At 46.1% G+C, this 15,866-nt stretch overlaps 1 protein-coding gene across 6 annotated transcripts in view; it reads right to left on the bottom strand.

Annotated features, from left to right (window-relative positions):
• The window catches only part of SORCS2 (sortilin related VPS10 domain containing receptor 2), a 248,591-nt gene that overhangs the window by 76,828 nt on the left and 155,897 nt on the right, over window positions 1–15,866 (bottom strand). For all 6 annotated transcript variants that reach the window (XR_008305630.1, XR_008305629.1, XM_053243173.1 and 3 more), the window contains exons 9-11: window positions 14,990–15,169; window positions 9,588–9,734; window positions 2,508–2,610 (exon numbers count right to left, since the gene is read on the bottom strand). Coding sequence is in view for 4 of the 6 variants with exons in the window: in XM_053243173.1 (XP_053099148.1) it covers window positions 2,508–2,610; window positions 9,588–9,734; window positions 14,990–15,169 (430 nt within the window). In the remaining 2 variants the exon portion in view is untranslated. The remainder of the gene's footprint in view (window positions 1–2,507; window positions 2,611–9,587; window positions 9,735–14,989; window positions 15,170–15,866) is intronic.

Genomic DNA, 15,866 nt, shown 5'->3' with positions numbered 1-15,866 from the left:
ATTGAAATAGGAAGACATGTTCATCATTTCCCTAAAAATATTAATACTTTTAGTTCGGCCCTAAAAAAACAAAACAGTTATGACAACAATAATGATAACAATAACCAAAGCCATTTTGTTACTTTTCAGAGGTAGGAAATAAGGGATGCAGGGCCACGCTATATATGATGCAAGAGATCTGTGACTGGATCTCCTGACTAAGTTAGAAGTGGCAACTGGGGAGGACTGGATCGAGGCCATCGTGCTGGAGAATAATCCTTTCCCTCACTAAATTTCCATTTAGTTTACTCCCTTACCCTTGATACTGCTATTAGCTGTGGAAGAGAAAGAAGCCAGATACAATAAGGGCACCTGTCCTTTCTTCCTGCTTCAGCTAAAAGCTTCAAGGGGGAGTAATTTAAATTAGGGAAGTAGAGTGGCAGAAAGGGTCAAAAAAGCCTCCTCCAGGGCTAAAGCCCCATTCTAATGTGGGGTCTCCTGTAACTGTTTTTAAGGCTGAAATGACGTCTGGAGACTTAGTTACAGATTTCTCACATAATACCTAGTTTGGCTCTAAGATGTCATAACTCTGAAGTAAAGAATGGATCAGATTAGAGGCGTAGAAGAGCAGATGCCTTGTGTTACAGATATTAACTGAAGCACTCGTGCCATGACACTTGTATCTACTAAATCAGTTGCTCTCCTGATGCTAGTCCTCATGGTTACTAGGGCCACACAGATCAGGAAGCCACTGCCTGTACCGGGAGCACGTGCTGCTTTGGGAACATAGGAAGCTGCCTTATGTCAGACCATTGGTCCACCTAGCTCAGTGTTGTCTACACAGACTGGTAGTGGCTTCTCCAAGGCTGAGGGCAGAAGTTGCTCCCAGCCCAGCCCTGTCTTGGAGATGCATGCAGGCAAGCAGGTACTGTTGCCAGAGTGGCCCCATCCCCTGAGGTGAATATCTTACAGTGCTCACACATGTCTCCCACTCATATGCAAACCAGGGCAGATCCTGCTTAGCACAGAGGACAATCCATGCTTGCTACCACAAGACCAGCTCTCCTCTACAAAACATATACACCATTACTTGCTTCCTATACAGAAATAAACCAATTCAACCAATTAACATATTGAACCGCCTTTAGTTGTTTCCCCCTCCTGTGTTGCTGCCCTATGACTAGAGGGTGGTTGCTTCTGCATTTAGCATTTCTTCTGGTTAGATCCTCCAGCCATCTTCTGCTCTATAACTTCCCAATCCTTCCTTACCATATACCCAAATTCAATTATTCTTAAGATGAAGTCGCAGGATTAACTTCTTTAGCAGTCATGAAGACACGCCAGCAGCCGCAACACAGGCTGTTGCTTGTACTGCTACAGCTCAAGCAGCATCCAGAGACCAAAGTCCGCTGTCCCGCTCCACACATATGCCCTGATGTCCTTCTCTGCAGCTTGTGTGGGGTGATGCCGGCTTTCCATGCTGCTGTCAGTCGCCTTGCCTCCTCCCAAGCGATGTCAGCAGCCGGGGAATTGGGCTGGTTTCAGTGGCTCTGGTCCTGCTGCTCTACCCGCAGCAATTCTGAACACACACCAGCCAACAACACTACAGTGTCGTTGCATTGGGAAAAGCTTTACACCCAGATATTATTGCTCTAGGTGTGGAACACTGAAAGACAGAGTCAGTCTATTCGTTCAGGTGGAGCGGAATCATATTACCGAAAAGTAGGCCAGCTTAATTATATCATGGATCAGGCTGACAAGCAATTGTAAGTGTTTGTTTGATTAATTGTGTTCCAGAATACCTTAAGGTATCTCCAAACCAATTAATTTATACTAGAGCTAAGCCTGTGAAGAGGAAAAGAAACAAACAGCTTTTAGTCCTCCTTCCTCCATTAATCCCCAGCTTCTGACTTTCAATCCTCCTTTCATTTTCACCACCTTCTTCTCTCCAATTCATTCCTTGCTGGCATCCATGCTCTCCCAAACAGTGCTCTGCCCCCAGGAAAGAAGCTGAGAGCTCAGAGGCTCTCTGCACTCCTGGGTGCAGTGGAATGGGAGGAGCATTCTAAGCTCATCTTGCCTGGGGAGGGAGAGAGGGGAATGGGCTACACAATGCCCTCTGGCTTTCCCAGGGGCTCCCACTTTCCTCTGTCCAATGCTCCCTGATGCCAATGCCTCTTTGCTCCCTTGCTGAACGGGGGTGGTGGTGGCGGTGTTTTTTCCCCACCTCACTTTCATCAGTCAGTTCTAGCTTCATTTCCCCCACCCTATAGCCCATTGGCTCATTTCTGTGATACTTGGTCCCTTAAGCATGATGGAAATAACCAAACATGAGATAAGTGAATCAACTAGCTTAGATAGATAGATAGATAGATAGATAGATAGATAGATAGATAGATAGATAGATTTAGATTAGATAGAGAGTATGCAATGGAGAGCTGATAGAATTAAATCCATGTAATATAGTATTAGTATGTAACTTTTTGATCAATGAACACCAAAAAACAAAGTGCGCTCTCTTTTTTTACCTGCCCCCATTATGAGTCCTGGCGCTGTATCCTTGGTATGAACCATTCCTGACACATATGGATTGTCTGGCCAGCGGAGATGGAGGTGAAGGTGGCAATCGGGCTATAAAGATAACAAAGAAAAGTCTTTGTTTTTAGCAGAATGGCAGGATTGCCTCTAAGTTTTGAAACAGCCACACTATGGGTAAATGGTATGTAATGACAGCTCTCTATGGAGAGACAAGGGTAACTACTTCATGAAGCTAGAGATACTACTACTAGTACTACTGTGACAATGAAATGTGCATTAATGCCAGCAGCACAGTGCAGGAGACATTGTACTCAGATGTTATACTAATGCATATATAAGAGCATTAGCACTATTATGTTTTGGTGGTCTTTGAAAAAGTCACCCTTCTTTGCTGTGTTACTCTGAAATCATACCAGGAACAGCTGTTACACAATAACTGACGGGACACCTTGAAACAGCACAAAACAAAAAGCAAACCCAACAAACCAAAACCCAGCCCCGCACCCCAAATGTCATTGGGATGTTTTCATATTGGGCAGGTTCAGACATCATGCAGAACCATGGTTTATTTTAACTAAGATTTATTTAACAAACCTGAAATGACGCCACAATCACCAATTTGTGGTTTGTTTCATCAGATCAGGGTTTGTTTTAATTTTGAGGGTTTCACATTACATTCAGGATCTAACTAGTCATAATGTTTTAAGGCATGAAGAAATGTTCCCCAGGGAATATTGGGTAGCAACTCTAGTGTGTTCTTTTATTTTATATTCCTTTTATGCTGCTTAACCAACTTGCTTGAGTAATATGGCTCTGCAGACACCTTATACCACCAAGTGATTGTTAATGCTAATCTCTGTGGCTGAACTATTCTAGATGAAAGTGGAAAAGATCGGCACATTACCAGCAGCTCTGCTATCAGGGTACGTGGGCTCTGGGACAAGAAGTGAAGATAGGTTCATCCCCCCACCCCCGCCATCTTCTTTTTCAGAGTTGGGGGGGGAGCAAAGAGCAAGCTGTCACCCAGCTGGTGGGTGGGAGCTCCCTTAGGGGTTCAGGGAACCACCACCCCTCCATTTTAGCTAAGCCTGTCTGTTATAATAATATTCTCAGCACAGAGTGTAAACATGAGGTGACAATCCTACGCTCTATAAGGTTTCGAGATACCCATTTTGGAATGGAATATCTTGAATTGATAGCCAGCTGACATGGGACTTATGACTCAAGCGCTCATGGGATGTACTGTGCTTGGACATCTGTTCTCTATCATGCGTTATGGCAAAGGGAATGGTTGCCACTGCTCCATGACTTGATCCCAAGCCACACTGGTGTCCTTTGAAGGTTAGAATAATGCAGAGGAGGGGCATCACATGGATACTCCTTGCAGCAGTGACTTGAAGCCACGTCAATGGCCTAGACCTAGATGAAGCCATGGGGAAATCTCAGCAGCTCACGCCCACAATATGAGCCCAACTACAGGCTCTATCCCTGAAGGAGGGAGGTAAGGCCAGAGCAGGCATGTGCCTCACCTCACCAACCACCTCCAGCTGTGGCAGAAGTTGTGCCTCTCCAAAGCTAGGAAGGGAGAAGGATGCCTGGGGCCACTGCTGCTGCCCACCATTACATTTTTTCAGTCTTCATGGAGACAGGCTGTCTGTAGCATCCTAGCCCGGAGTTTTCCTCAGCTCTCGCTCTCTCTCTCTACTGTGGTTGGTTGCTTTCAAAAGAAGCAATGCAATTCAGGTGCTTCCATTGTGCCTTGGGTTCCACTGCCCCCTTGAGGTTTCCAGGTTCAGACCCTGAGATGGCCCCTGACCTGCACTTCTTATAGTGGCATAAAAAGGAAACATTGCTGATGCAGGTTTTCCCATCGTAGCATTGCAATGACAAGAAAAGTAAAACCCAGCAGAATTTCCACTTCTATGCAACATTTAAAGGAATTTCTCAGAGAAGCTCTTCTCACTATCAAGTGAGAAGGGCTACCCTCTTTTGCGGGGAGGAAGCCAGAAAGCACTTCCCTCCCCACAGACAATCCTCCCTTGGTCCCTGGGCGGGTGGTTCACCCATCCAGACCATTGGCAGCTTTCTGGCTGTCCACCCGTGCCTCACCTGGCAGCTCTGGGGGTTGGGTGAAGGGAAGTGCCACTGTGTGGCGCCCCCTCCCAAGCCCCAGTTATGTACCACTCAAGAGTGCGGTGCATTTCTGGGATCCACCTCCCCACCACCACTGCCCCGAGTGTGTCCGCCATGACTGCAAGTTCTCACGAGCAGCAAAAACTGGGCTGGGCTTCCCTAGCCCGATTTTTGCTGCTTGTGAGAATAGCTTCAGAATGTTGATTTAGCAAACCAATGATCTTTTGGCTCTTTGCCCACAAGACAGCATCCTCTACCTGTCAGCTTCCTTCCATAACCTTTTGTGTATCTGGGCCTATGAGGAGGTGCCTGGATCCCACATCCCTGGCCACTTGCTTCTTCTGTGCCATGCCTCCACCATCTATGTTCCTCAGGGGCCTGCTTTTTGGTAAGTATTACCACTGCCTGGTCCGTCTTGTTTCCTTCTGCTACACTGACTCTGAGTCAGCCTTCCCTGCTCTGCATTCCTAAGTGCTCCACTCTCCTGTCCATAGCACAGAATCTCCTGTCCTTGGGGTTGGTAATGTATTCTACAACTCCATCCTGCCCTCTCCTTCTCAAAAACTCCTTAAGGTTGTTCACACAACCTTTAAGTGTGGCAGGAAGGCCAGATAGCACCCAGATGATGTCTGTTGTGCTCTTGGCCATGCAGCTCACACGCCCACACAAGCGGCTCTACTGGGAGCTGCATGGCCACTTGGAGGCCAGGGAAACACAGCTCGGCCTCCAGAAATCACACAATGCACATGCAAGGAGTGCAGTGCATCAGGGGATTTCCCCAGAGCTGAGCACTCTAGCCACCCGGCTTTGTGTCTGCTCAGGCTACAGGCAGTCTGAGCAGACAAGCAAGCAAGAATCCAGGGAGAAGGGAGCACTTGCACCCTTCTGCCTGGATAAAAGCCCAGGGAAAAACCTTGGGCTGCCTGGCAGTGCAGCGCCAGGGCTAGTAGGGCTGCGTAAGCCCAGGGAGGGCTGCTCGTGTGAACAGCTTTCTTGTCTCCTCTGCCCTTTTTATCAGGTACTTGTCCCCTTCCCCATCGTTCCTTCGATTTCTTGTTTCCAGTCAACTATCTGCTTTGTTTCCTTCCAGTGACTGAATCTTGGCTCCCTAACACTTCCCTTCCTCCTAGGTCCCTTTCGCACCAGACTTTCCTGTGTCTCACCTGGTCTTCTGATTTAACCCACAGAACTCCTTCTACCCTTATGGTCTGTGCGAGCATTTTTCTCAACCATATGTGCCTTTTGCATCATCTCACAAAAGCTAAACTTTTGCAAACACCCTATGATTGATTCAGCAGATAAGATGTTTATGAGCATTCTATGGCTTCCCATTAACTCAGCCAACAGATCCCAGAAGCTTCAGTACCACCCCTGCTATCAAAAATATCCTTTGGTGAACTACAATATAGATAGTGTGGCTCTGATCCAGAGAAAAGAAGCATGAGGAACATATGACCACAGAGACACAGAAGGGCATAAGGAAGCTGTAGCACCTCGCAGAAAGGTCAAGTTAGAAGATCTCTATAATCAAAAGCAAGAGAACAAAGGAAAGAATAATGGAAGAAGAAGCGGGGAGGTACAGAGACATGAAAAGATGACACCTCTATATGGTACACGGAATAAAGCAGGCAACTAGGAAAAAAAGAATGATTCTTATTAAAACATAGCATTTTCAAGTGTTCAAAGCATTTTCTTGTTGTGATCCTTACAAGAACAGGAATTGCTGAGTTAGCCCCCTATTGTAGATGGGGGAGGCTGAAGCAAAGAGGGAGGAACTTTATGATTAAAAAATTAATATTTACAAGCAGCATTTAAAGGGGAAATATTACATAAGAAGCATTTATGAGCATATATGAACTACCATGTATTGTGAGGAAGATGAAACTAGCATTATTACAATAACTCATACGCATTTTTGTATACACAAATCATATATCTAAGTGAGAGATGCATCTACCGCACCCCAGTTTATTGTTTATTTTAGACAAACCACTTTTCTGTTTTTTAAAAACCAAAAACACTCCACGTGGAGTATAATTTTAAAAACAATAATAAAAATAAAAATTTGCATTTGTCCTCCAAAGGGCAAACTATGCAGCCTGGAGTTTTCTTTTTGTTTTTAAATGGAAATGGGTGATTACCATGAAGTACATTTGCATGGGATACAAGAAAATTTAATCCCATCTGATCCAAATACAGGCACATAGAACAGAATGAGTGATACTTGCCAATAGTAGTAATTAATTTGGTCCAATGCCAAATACGAATGCAGAAGAACTCCTGTTATAGAAATCTTGATTATATTTATCTGAAACTCCTGGTATTTGTTTTTTTGAATTCTCAGTTTATGTAGCCATTTCAACATAGCTCCCTTGCAACTGAATTTATGAATATATAAACACGTCGCTATCTTTCAGGTCATTACAATAAATGGTTCCTGCTTCTTGTTCAATACATGTATTTCGGTGTGTTTGGTTTTTTGCCTATTATGGACTCATTTTCCCTACTATTCTTTATTTTTAACTAACTTTACAAAAGAGCACCCAAGAAACAAAAAAGAAATACTTGCACAGTCTCAAGTAACACAGATTACAGAAGAAAGATGTGTATAATTTCACATCCAACATTCTATTCATACCAGGAATGAACAAAGTCCATTTTACTTAAAATAAATTACATTATTTTTAAATTGTACTCAAATGTGCGAGTTTGATCAATCAAAACTTGTTCCAATCCCAGGTTATCCCATCTTAAAATATGAGCAGGTATTTAGATGTTCAATTCCTGAAGAAAAAATGGAGAGTAACACCAATGACTGGAGGAAATGAGATGAAAGTATCTCAACAGGTGCTTATATGTGCATATCTCAGCTTATATTTGTGAAATACAGTCTTTTTATGCGACATACTTTTGACAGTCTTTGTAACTGAATCTGAGTTTATATGGATGTCTTTACTAGGGATCCACACATTTAGGATTAGCTCACTAACAAGCCATTATTATTTGTGTTTGTCACCAACCCTCTCTCTTACCCCAAATCCTTTCTGGTATTAGGGATGTGCTCAGAATGCTTTTCGGAAGCCGAATCATGGCACATTTCCTTTAAAACGGAATACTTTCCCAGCTCCTTTAATGCAGAGGAGAGCAGGTCCATCCCCACTTCTCCTTCGATTGCCGCCATTACTGGCAATGCTCCCTCCAGTAATCTGCATATGCCAGTGGCGCTCTCCCCCAGCTGCCCCATGTGGTGCAGGCACACAAATGGTCTCCGCGCATGCCAGTGCGCACGGATAGCTGGCGGCGGGTGGAGGAGGTGCAGGGGTGGACCTCCACATTAAAGGGGACTGGGAAAGCCCTTGATTTTAAAGGGATTGTGCCATGATTCAGATTTCGAACCGCGTTTTGGCACATCCCTATCTGGTTCACAAATTGAGAGCTTAGGAGAGAAGTGGGTTAGTCATGTGCACGGACCGGTTCGGAAGCCATTCGAAAGGCCTCCAGACCGGTCCGGACACGGGGTGGTTTTGGTTCGGGTGGGGGGTTCCAAAAGAGTATGGGGGGGCTTTACTTATCCCCTCAAGAATGCGGCCATATTTATTTGATTTATTTGAATGCGGCCACCCCCTGAGCAGCCCCAAGACCCCTGGCGCCCCTTCCCTTCCCATACTCAAGGGGTCGGCAGGAGAACTCCCCTGCCGACCCCGTCCCCTTCCCCGGCTGGGCTGCAAATGGCTTCTGGGCATTGAAGAGCCGGGTGGCAGGGACTGGGAGATACCCTGCCGCCCGATTGAGATTTCAAAAGGAGGAGGAAGCAGCCGAGCCGCACCGAGAGGAGGGGGAATGAAGCGGGCGGCAGGGAGGCATGCCGCCCGCTTACTCAAATAAATATGGCCGCATTCTTGAGGGGATAAGTAAAGCCCCCCCATACTCTTTTGGAACCCCCCACCCCAGTGCCGGACCGCAACTCCGCGGTTCCGTGCACACCCCTAAAGTGGGTCTTCTGTTATTTGCACTGGGATGTGAAGAAGGCAAGAAACAATGGGAGTCCTCTCCTATTGCTCAAAAGGGATTCCAGCTGTTTGTTGGTTTGTTCATTATTAAAACATTTTTATACCACCCAAAACATACGTCTCTGGGTGGTTTTTTACCTTCTCAAAAATACCTTCTTCCAAAAAAGGGATTTATACATAAAACACTTTGGACTGCAGCATTTTGTGAAGAATTATTTCCTACCACCTGTTGAGGTCCCCTCCTGTATTCTCAGTTTTAACCATGGTTAGTATTTTGTTAAGATCCTCCATCTCTTTGGCTGTTAGCCTTAGGCTGCTCAGATTCCACTGATGAACTGCCACTTATGGTATGGCAATCTAAACCTGGAGACTGGACTTAGATTACTATTCCCTGTGTGGTCCCAATAAACCTTTACAACCTTTATCGTTAATGATCATTATGGGGTCTCAAGTCTAGTGCAAATCAATGTAGTTGGGCCCAAAAAACAATTAATTCTAAAGCATGAGACCTAGTTTGCACATCCGGCAGAATCACATGACGTACCTCTTGCTGGACGTACCACTTCAGATTACAGGTTGAGGACTACAGTCTTGAATACTCTCTCAGAAAGAAAGTTATTGTGCAGAGAAAACTTGCATGTCAGAAATAAAACTTCTAGGCTGGATTTCACATGGACATGCTGGCTTTCTATGTGCAGGCAAGGAATCTTTTCATTGAAGGGCACTAAAATGTATGCTCCTGCACCTAGAGTCCTAAATGTTATATCAGGAAAGGTTGAATTATATGTTTCTTCTGCATGTTTATGTTGACTGTAATACATGAACACAAAACCACACAATAGTTTTATTTTTAGGGTCTCAAAGTATTGGTTTGACCAGAACCTTTTTGACAATTTGCCCATTAAAGTAAACAAAGAACATGCTTACTGGTTTGCAGTTGGTTGGTTTACCATTCATATCAGCAGCTGGAGGTGTAAGATAGTCCCAGTCACGGCCTTTGTTGAATGTTATAAGAGTAGTAACTTTTCCATCTATTTTCTGATTGGCCAAAAAGACTCCTTTGACACCCCTAACCTACATTATAAAAATAAAATGCAGGAAAGGTAATAAGCAGCATTCATACATCTATCCAGCACAGACTTAATTCAGTTTGCTTTGCTGTTCCATAAGAGAAAAGTGGGTATGCCAACTATCTCAAAACCATTTATATTGATTTCATTGCAACTTCCTAGATAAAACCACATGAAAGTCATGGTCATATGCTCCAGGTCAGAGATACTCATGGCCATGTGGTAACAGCCTTGCACATACAGAATAATTATTTCACATGTGTACACCTGAAAAGGATGCTACTAAACATGGGAACAAGGCATGGGACTAGAGATTCCTTCAGTGCATGGTTAAGTCACTCTCAGGATGTCTTGGGCTATGTGTGTATTAAATTTCAGTTTTTATTATTATTATTTATTATTATTATTATTATTTATTTGACTTCTATACCGCCCTTCCAAAAATGGCTCAGGACAGTTTACACAGAGAAATAACAAATAAATAAGATGGCTCCCTAACCCCAAAGGGCTCACAATCTGAAAGAAACATAAGACAGACACCAGCAACAGTCACTGGAGGTACTGTGCTGGGGGTGGATAGGGCCAGTTACTTTCCCCCTGCTAAATAAAAGAGAATCACCACATTAAAAGGTGCCTCTTTGCCAAGTTAGCAGGGATAGGTGATACACGAGTAACTTCACTTGCTGATGGGTTACTGTTTTATATTTTCTTGTGTTGTAAGGTGCTTTGAGTTACTTGCAAGGGAGAGTAGCATAATTTTAAATAAACAACTATTTGGGAGTACATTCACACCACCTGTTTTGAAGGAGAGATATTCAAATGTCCCTTTTGAGGCCTTTTTAGTAATCAGAGTGGCTAGACTAGCTGTGTACCAAATTCCAGTTTCTGGGTTTTCTGGAGACCCCTTACCTATCTGGGGTATATTTCATGTCCCCAATTTGAAGGGGAGCTATACAATGCCCACTTCAGATTTTTCTAGTAGTAAGGGTGCTTTAGATGATTTCAGGTGTCACATGGAAGTACTCTAATGACTTTGGTATCCCATGATATATATGTATATATGAGACCCAAGTATCATATATACAGAGGCCTTTCTCACAATCAGTTTGAAGGGCTTGAAGGTGGGTGGCAGGGAAGGCTGCTTAAACGTACCTTCCCCACAGACGACCACTCCTCCCTTGCTGGGTGTGCTCCCCATGGACCGATATGATCCTCTGCTGACCCAGGCATTGTGGAGGGTTGGGGGCCGAGATGTGCCATCCTGCCCCCCTGGAAATCCCATAATGCACTGCGTGAGTGCATGGTGCATTGTGGGTATCCCTGCAGTGATGGGCAGGTGCCCGTCACTGCTACAGCACCAGCTAAAAGCAGCCAGCGCTGCACACAATAAACAAGACAGGGCTACAGGAGCATTGGCTCCCTTAATCTTGTTTAGGAGGCTGGCTCTGCAGTGAAGTGCTGCCGGCAACCCCCTAGGCTACCGGCAGTTCTCATGCACAGCCAAGCCGGTTTGGCTTTCTTAGCCTGGTCTTGGCTGTGCATGTGAACAGCCTCACAGTATATGAACTCTGCTAACACTGCATTCTTAACTGCCACATTATGAACTTCACACAACCTTTTAAAAAAATCCATTAGTTGCTGATGAGAGCATGTTGAAACATTCAAATAGACAGACAGACAGATATTCCAAATAAATATTAACTAGTTGTGCTGATATGTATAGTGCATAGGTATCCTAGCTATCCTCTCCCCTACACCATTTCTACGATTGTTAAAGTTTACGGACAGAAAAGTCTCACACATGTGGCTTGTCCCATTTTCAAGAACATCTTCTTTCTTGTCACTAGAAGTTCACTCCCTCCCATTTTAAAGTAGGTGAAGACTCCCCCATAGTCATGTGCACGGACCGGTTCGGAGGCCATTCTAAAGGCCTCCAGACCGGTCTGGACACAGGGTGGTTTTGGTTCGGGCAGATGGGGTGGGGTGTTCAAAATAAGGACGGGGGGGGCTTTACTTACCCCTCCCAAGAACGGCACCGTATTTCTTTGAGCAAGCAGGCGGCATACCTCCCTGCCGCCCGCTTCATTCTCCCTCTCGGCGCGGCACGGCTCCCTCCTTTTGAATTCTGAATTGGGCGGCAGGGTATCTCCCAGTCCCTGCCGCCCTCTTCAATGCCCCCGCTCGGCTGGCGGCTGCCCCCTTCGAGCCCCCAAGACCCCTGCCGCCCCTTCCCTTCCCATTGCAAGGGGTTGGCAGGAGAACTCCCCTGCCGTCCCCGTCCCCGTCCCCTTCGCCGGCTGGGCTGCAAATGGCTTCTAGGAAGCCTTTTGCGAGTGTGTGCAAAAGGCTTCCTAGAAGCCATTTGCAGCCCAGCCGGCGAGGGGACGGCAGGGAGTTCTCCTGCCGCCCGTTCTCTAAAGTTTCTTTCTTCTTTGGTAAGAAACTTTAGAGAACGGGCAGCGGGAGAACTCCCTGCCGTCCCCTTCGCCAGCTGGGCTGCAATTGGTTTCTAGGAAGCCTTTTGCGCACGCGCGCAAAAGGCTTCCTAGAAGCCATTTGCAGCCCAGCCGGCGAAGGGGATGGGGACGGCAGGGGAGTTCTCCTGCCAACCCCTTGCAATGGGAAGGGAAGGGGCGACAGGGGTCTTGGGGGCTCGGAGGGGGCGGCCGCCAGCCGAGCGGGGGCACTGAAGAGGGCGGCAGGGACTGGGAGATACCCTGCCGCCCAATTCAGAATTCAAAAGGAGGGAGCCGTGCCGCGCCGAGAGGGAGAATGAAGCGGGCGGCAGGGAGGTATGCCGCCCGCTTGCTCAAAGAAATACGGTGCCGTTCTTGGGAGGGGTAAGTAAAGCCCCCCGTCCTTATTTGGAACCCCCCACCCCAGTGCCGGACCGCAGCTCCGCGGTTCCGTGCACACCCCTACTCCCCCAGCCTAGCATTTCATCCCATCTGCGACATGGCTTCTTCTGTCCTACACTTGACTGTTATTGTTAGGCAGATCCACATTCTGGATTTCTTGAGTGAAAACAAATGTCTTTTCAGCATTTTCTAGGAATTAGGGTGTCTTGGACCATATTTGTACTAGATTTTAGCTTTTTATCTGCTATGGAAGCACATTAACAATACCTTCCATGAAGGAGTGACGGGTCCAACTATTCAGTTATAAGATGGATTGCAATTTTCACCACCCAAAAGTTCCTGATGTATTTTCTTAACTTCATAGATGCATCTTTCTTTCTTTCTTTCTTTCTTTCTTTCTTTCTTTCTTTCTTTCTTTCTCTTTTATCTATCTATCTATTTCTCTAAGGCATACCCGTGGCTAATCCCATGCGTGGCAGCTCTCTTGCGAGTTTAGAAAGTTGCTAGATAGGCTAGCCACAGAATGGGTGGGAGAGAGAAAAATGGCAGTGGCAGCAGTGGCCAAGGAAAACTGTGGTGGGTGGCCGGTAGTATGACGAATGGGAGGACAAAATGGTGGTGGGCCGTGCACCACACAAGCGGGCAAAACAGCGGTGACCGGGGAAGAAGGCAGCGATGGCAGCCAGCAGGTGGGCCAGCAGGCAGGAGAAGGAAGAATCCGGGCAGACAGGGAACCAGAGAGAAAACAATGGTGACGGGGGAAACAGAGGCGGAGGGCGGGTGGTGGGGGAGGCGACGGGGCAGGTGGCTAGAGGTGCAGATGCTCTGTGCCTGGCCGAGCTAGTTTAATATATTTCTATACCGCCCCAAACCTGTGTATCTGGGCAGTTTACAATTAAAATAATTTAAAATATTAAACCAATTAAACAATTACAATCATTTAAACATTAAAATCATTAACATTAAAATCATTTAAAACCAACCTTAAAAATTTAAACCAGAAATCTAATTAAAAGCTGGGGTGAATAAATGTTTCTTCAGTGCCTTTTTAAAAGTTGCCAGAGATGGGGAGGCTCGTATTTCAACAGGGAGAGCATTCCAAAGTCCAGGGGCAGCAATGGAGAAGGCGTGTTCCTGAGTAGCCATCAAATGAGTTGGTGGCAACCACAGACGAACCTCTCCATTTGATCTTAACAGGTGGTGGGGCTCATGGTAAAGAAGACGTTCTCTTAAATACCCAGGGCCTAAGCTGTTTAGGGCATTAAACAGCATCTTGTATTTTGCCCGGAAACGTATAACCTTTAAATGGTCATAATCTAAAAATGCAAGACCGACAACACAAACTATCCTCAAGTTGTACTCACTGGATGCATAAACACACACTTGTACTGGCAGAGCCTGAAGGTGTGATAGTGTTGGTAATGTACACTAGTTTAGCACCACAGTTGCTCTGTATAACATTATACTGGCACGCCTGTAGTGCCAGTGCATGTCTGCTGGTACAAGGAATGTAGCACGCCTTATTTGGACTCCTATGCTCACTGACAGATTGCTCCCTCCCCCTATGGCAGCATAAAAGCTAGAACGCCCCAACTGAACTCAATGGAGAAACTAAACTGACTACCCCACCCCCATACAGCAACAACAAAGGTTAGGACTCTGACCGATGGCCAATTATAGCACCTCATCAGTGCTATAAAGGACCCAGACAAGGAACACACATCTCAAATAACAAGGCATGTGCCATGGGAACCTCACTCTGTCTGGAGAACTCAGAGCACAAGCACACAAGTGGGAAACTCTTTATCTTCCTGTTTCTCCCTGCTGACTGATGGTGTGAGAATATATCATGCAGAGGAGATGAGGTGAATATATACATAGACAGGACCTGCAAAACGTAGTCAATTAATCAGTTTAATTAATCAATCAAAATCCTTTTGATTAATTAAAGAGATGTTTCTGATTAATCAGGCAGCAGATTTTTTTTTGTTATTGATCTAAATACAAGAATGTACAACTGCAGATGGCAGTTACCTCCTAGGAGGCATCCAGACTCCCCTGGTCTCTCAGGCACACAAGTCTTTTAAGATGGTACCTTCAGCAACATTTGCATGCATCATTTAAACAGGCATAGCTTCTCTTCCTTTTTTTAAAATTTGTATGCTAATTTATCAGAGTTAACCAATTCATTAATTATTCAGCTAAAACATCTGATTAAACAAGCCAAGTTCTTCTAAAAGAAGTAAGATATATTTACAGTGCGATGCATATTCCATTCTGGCAAAAGAGCAATACTTCCCATTCAACACCTTTATAACAACAGCCAAAGAGGCTGAAGGAATGACCAAGGAACAAGATGTGTCTGCCAAAATTAAGGTCTAAGTAGTGATGGGCATTTTACCTCCAGAATATCAATTAGCACATTCTCCTCAGGCTGCTTGGTACTCCTGACATTCTCCAAGATGATCGAGTAGGAGATGCCCTGTGGGTCAGACTGGTACAGGTTGTATGTGTCCGTCTGATACCATTCCTGGATAGCCACAAATACTTGGCTCTCATCCGTGCTGATAATTTGTAAATCCTGAAGGGAAGATAATTGATATCAAGTGCAATGTGTACCAGAGACACAGCGTTCAGCCTCTTTATGCTTATCACATGCCAAAGAAAATGTATTAATTCCTAGGGGTGTGCACGGAACCGCGGAGCTGCGGTCCGGCACTTGGGTGGGGGGTTCCAATAGGGAATAGGGGGGGTGTTACTCACCCCCTCAAGAATGGCACCGTATATTATAGAGTAAGCGGGCGGCATACCTTCCTGCCGCCCGCTTCATTCCCCCTCCTCTCGGCGCGGCTGCAGTGAGTCATTGCGAATAATCTTCTTCCTCCGTTTTGAACATGCAATCGGGCGGCAGGGTATCACCCAGTCCCTGCCGCCCGGCTCTTCAATTCTCCCGGCTCGGCTGGCGGCCGCCCCCCGCAGCCCGAAGACCCCTGCCGCCCCTTCCCTTCCCATACTCAACGGGTCGGCAGGAGAACTCCCCTGCCGACCCGTCCCCTTCGCCCGCTGAGCTGCAAATGGCTTCTAGGAAGCCTTTTGCGCGCCTGCGCAAAAGGCTTCCTAGAAGCCATTTGCAGCTCAGCGGGCGAAGCGAGCAGACGGCAGGGAGTTCTCCTGCCGCCCGCTCTCCACTTTAGAGCAGAGAGTGGAGAGCGGGCGGCAGGAGAACTCCCTGCCGTCTGCTCGCTTCGCCCGCTGAGCTGCAAATGGCTTCTAGGAAG

Source organism: Hemicordylus capensis, chromosome 4, assembly GCF_027244095.1.
Source record: "Hemicordylus capensis ecotype Gifberg chromosome 4, rHemCap1.1.pri, whole genome shotgun sequence".
Taxonomy (NCBI): domain Eukaryota; kingdom Metazoa; phylum Chordata; class Lepidosauria; order Squamata; family Cordylidae; genus Hemicordylus; species Hemicordylus capensis.
The sequence above is the reverse complement of the archived record's forward strand: the minus strand, read 5'-3'. Positions and strand labels throughout refer to the sequence as shown.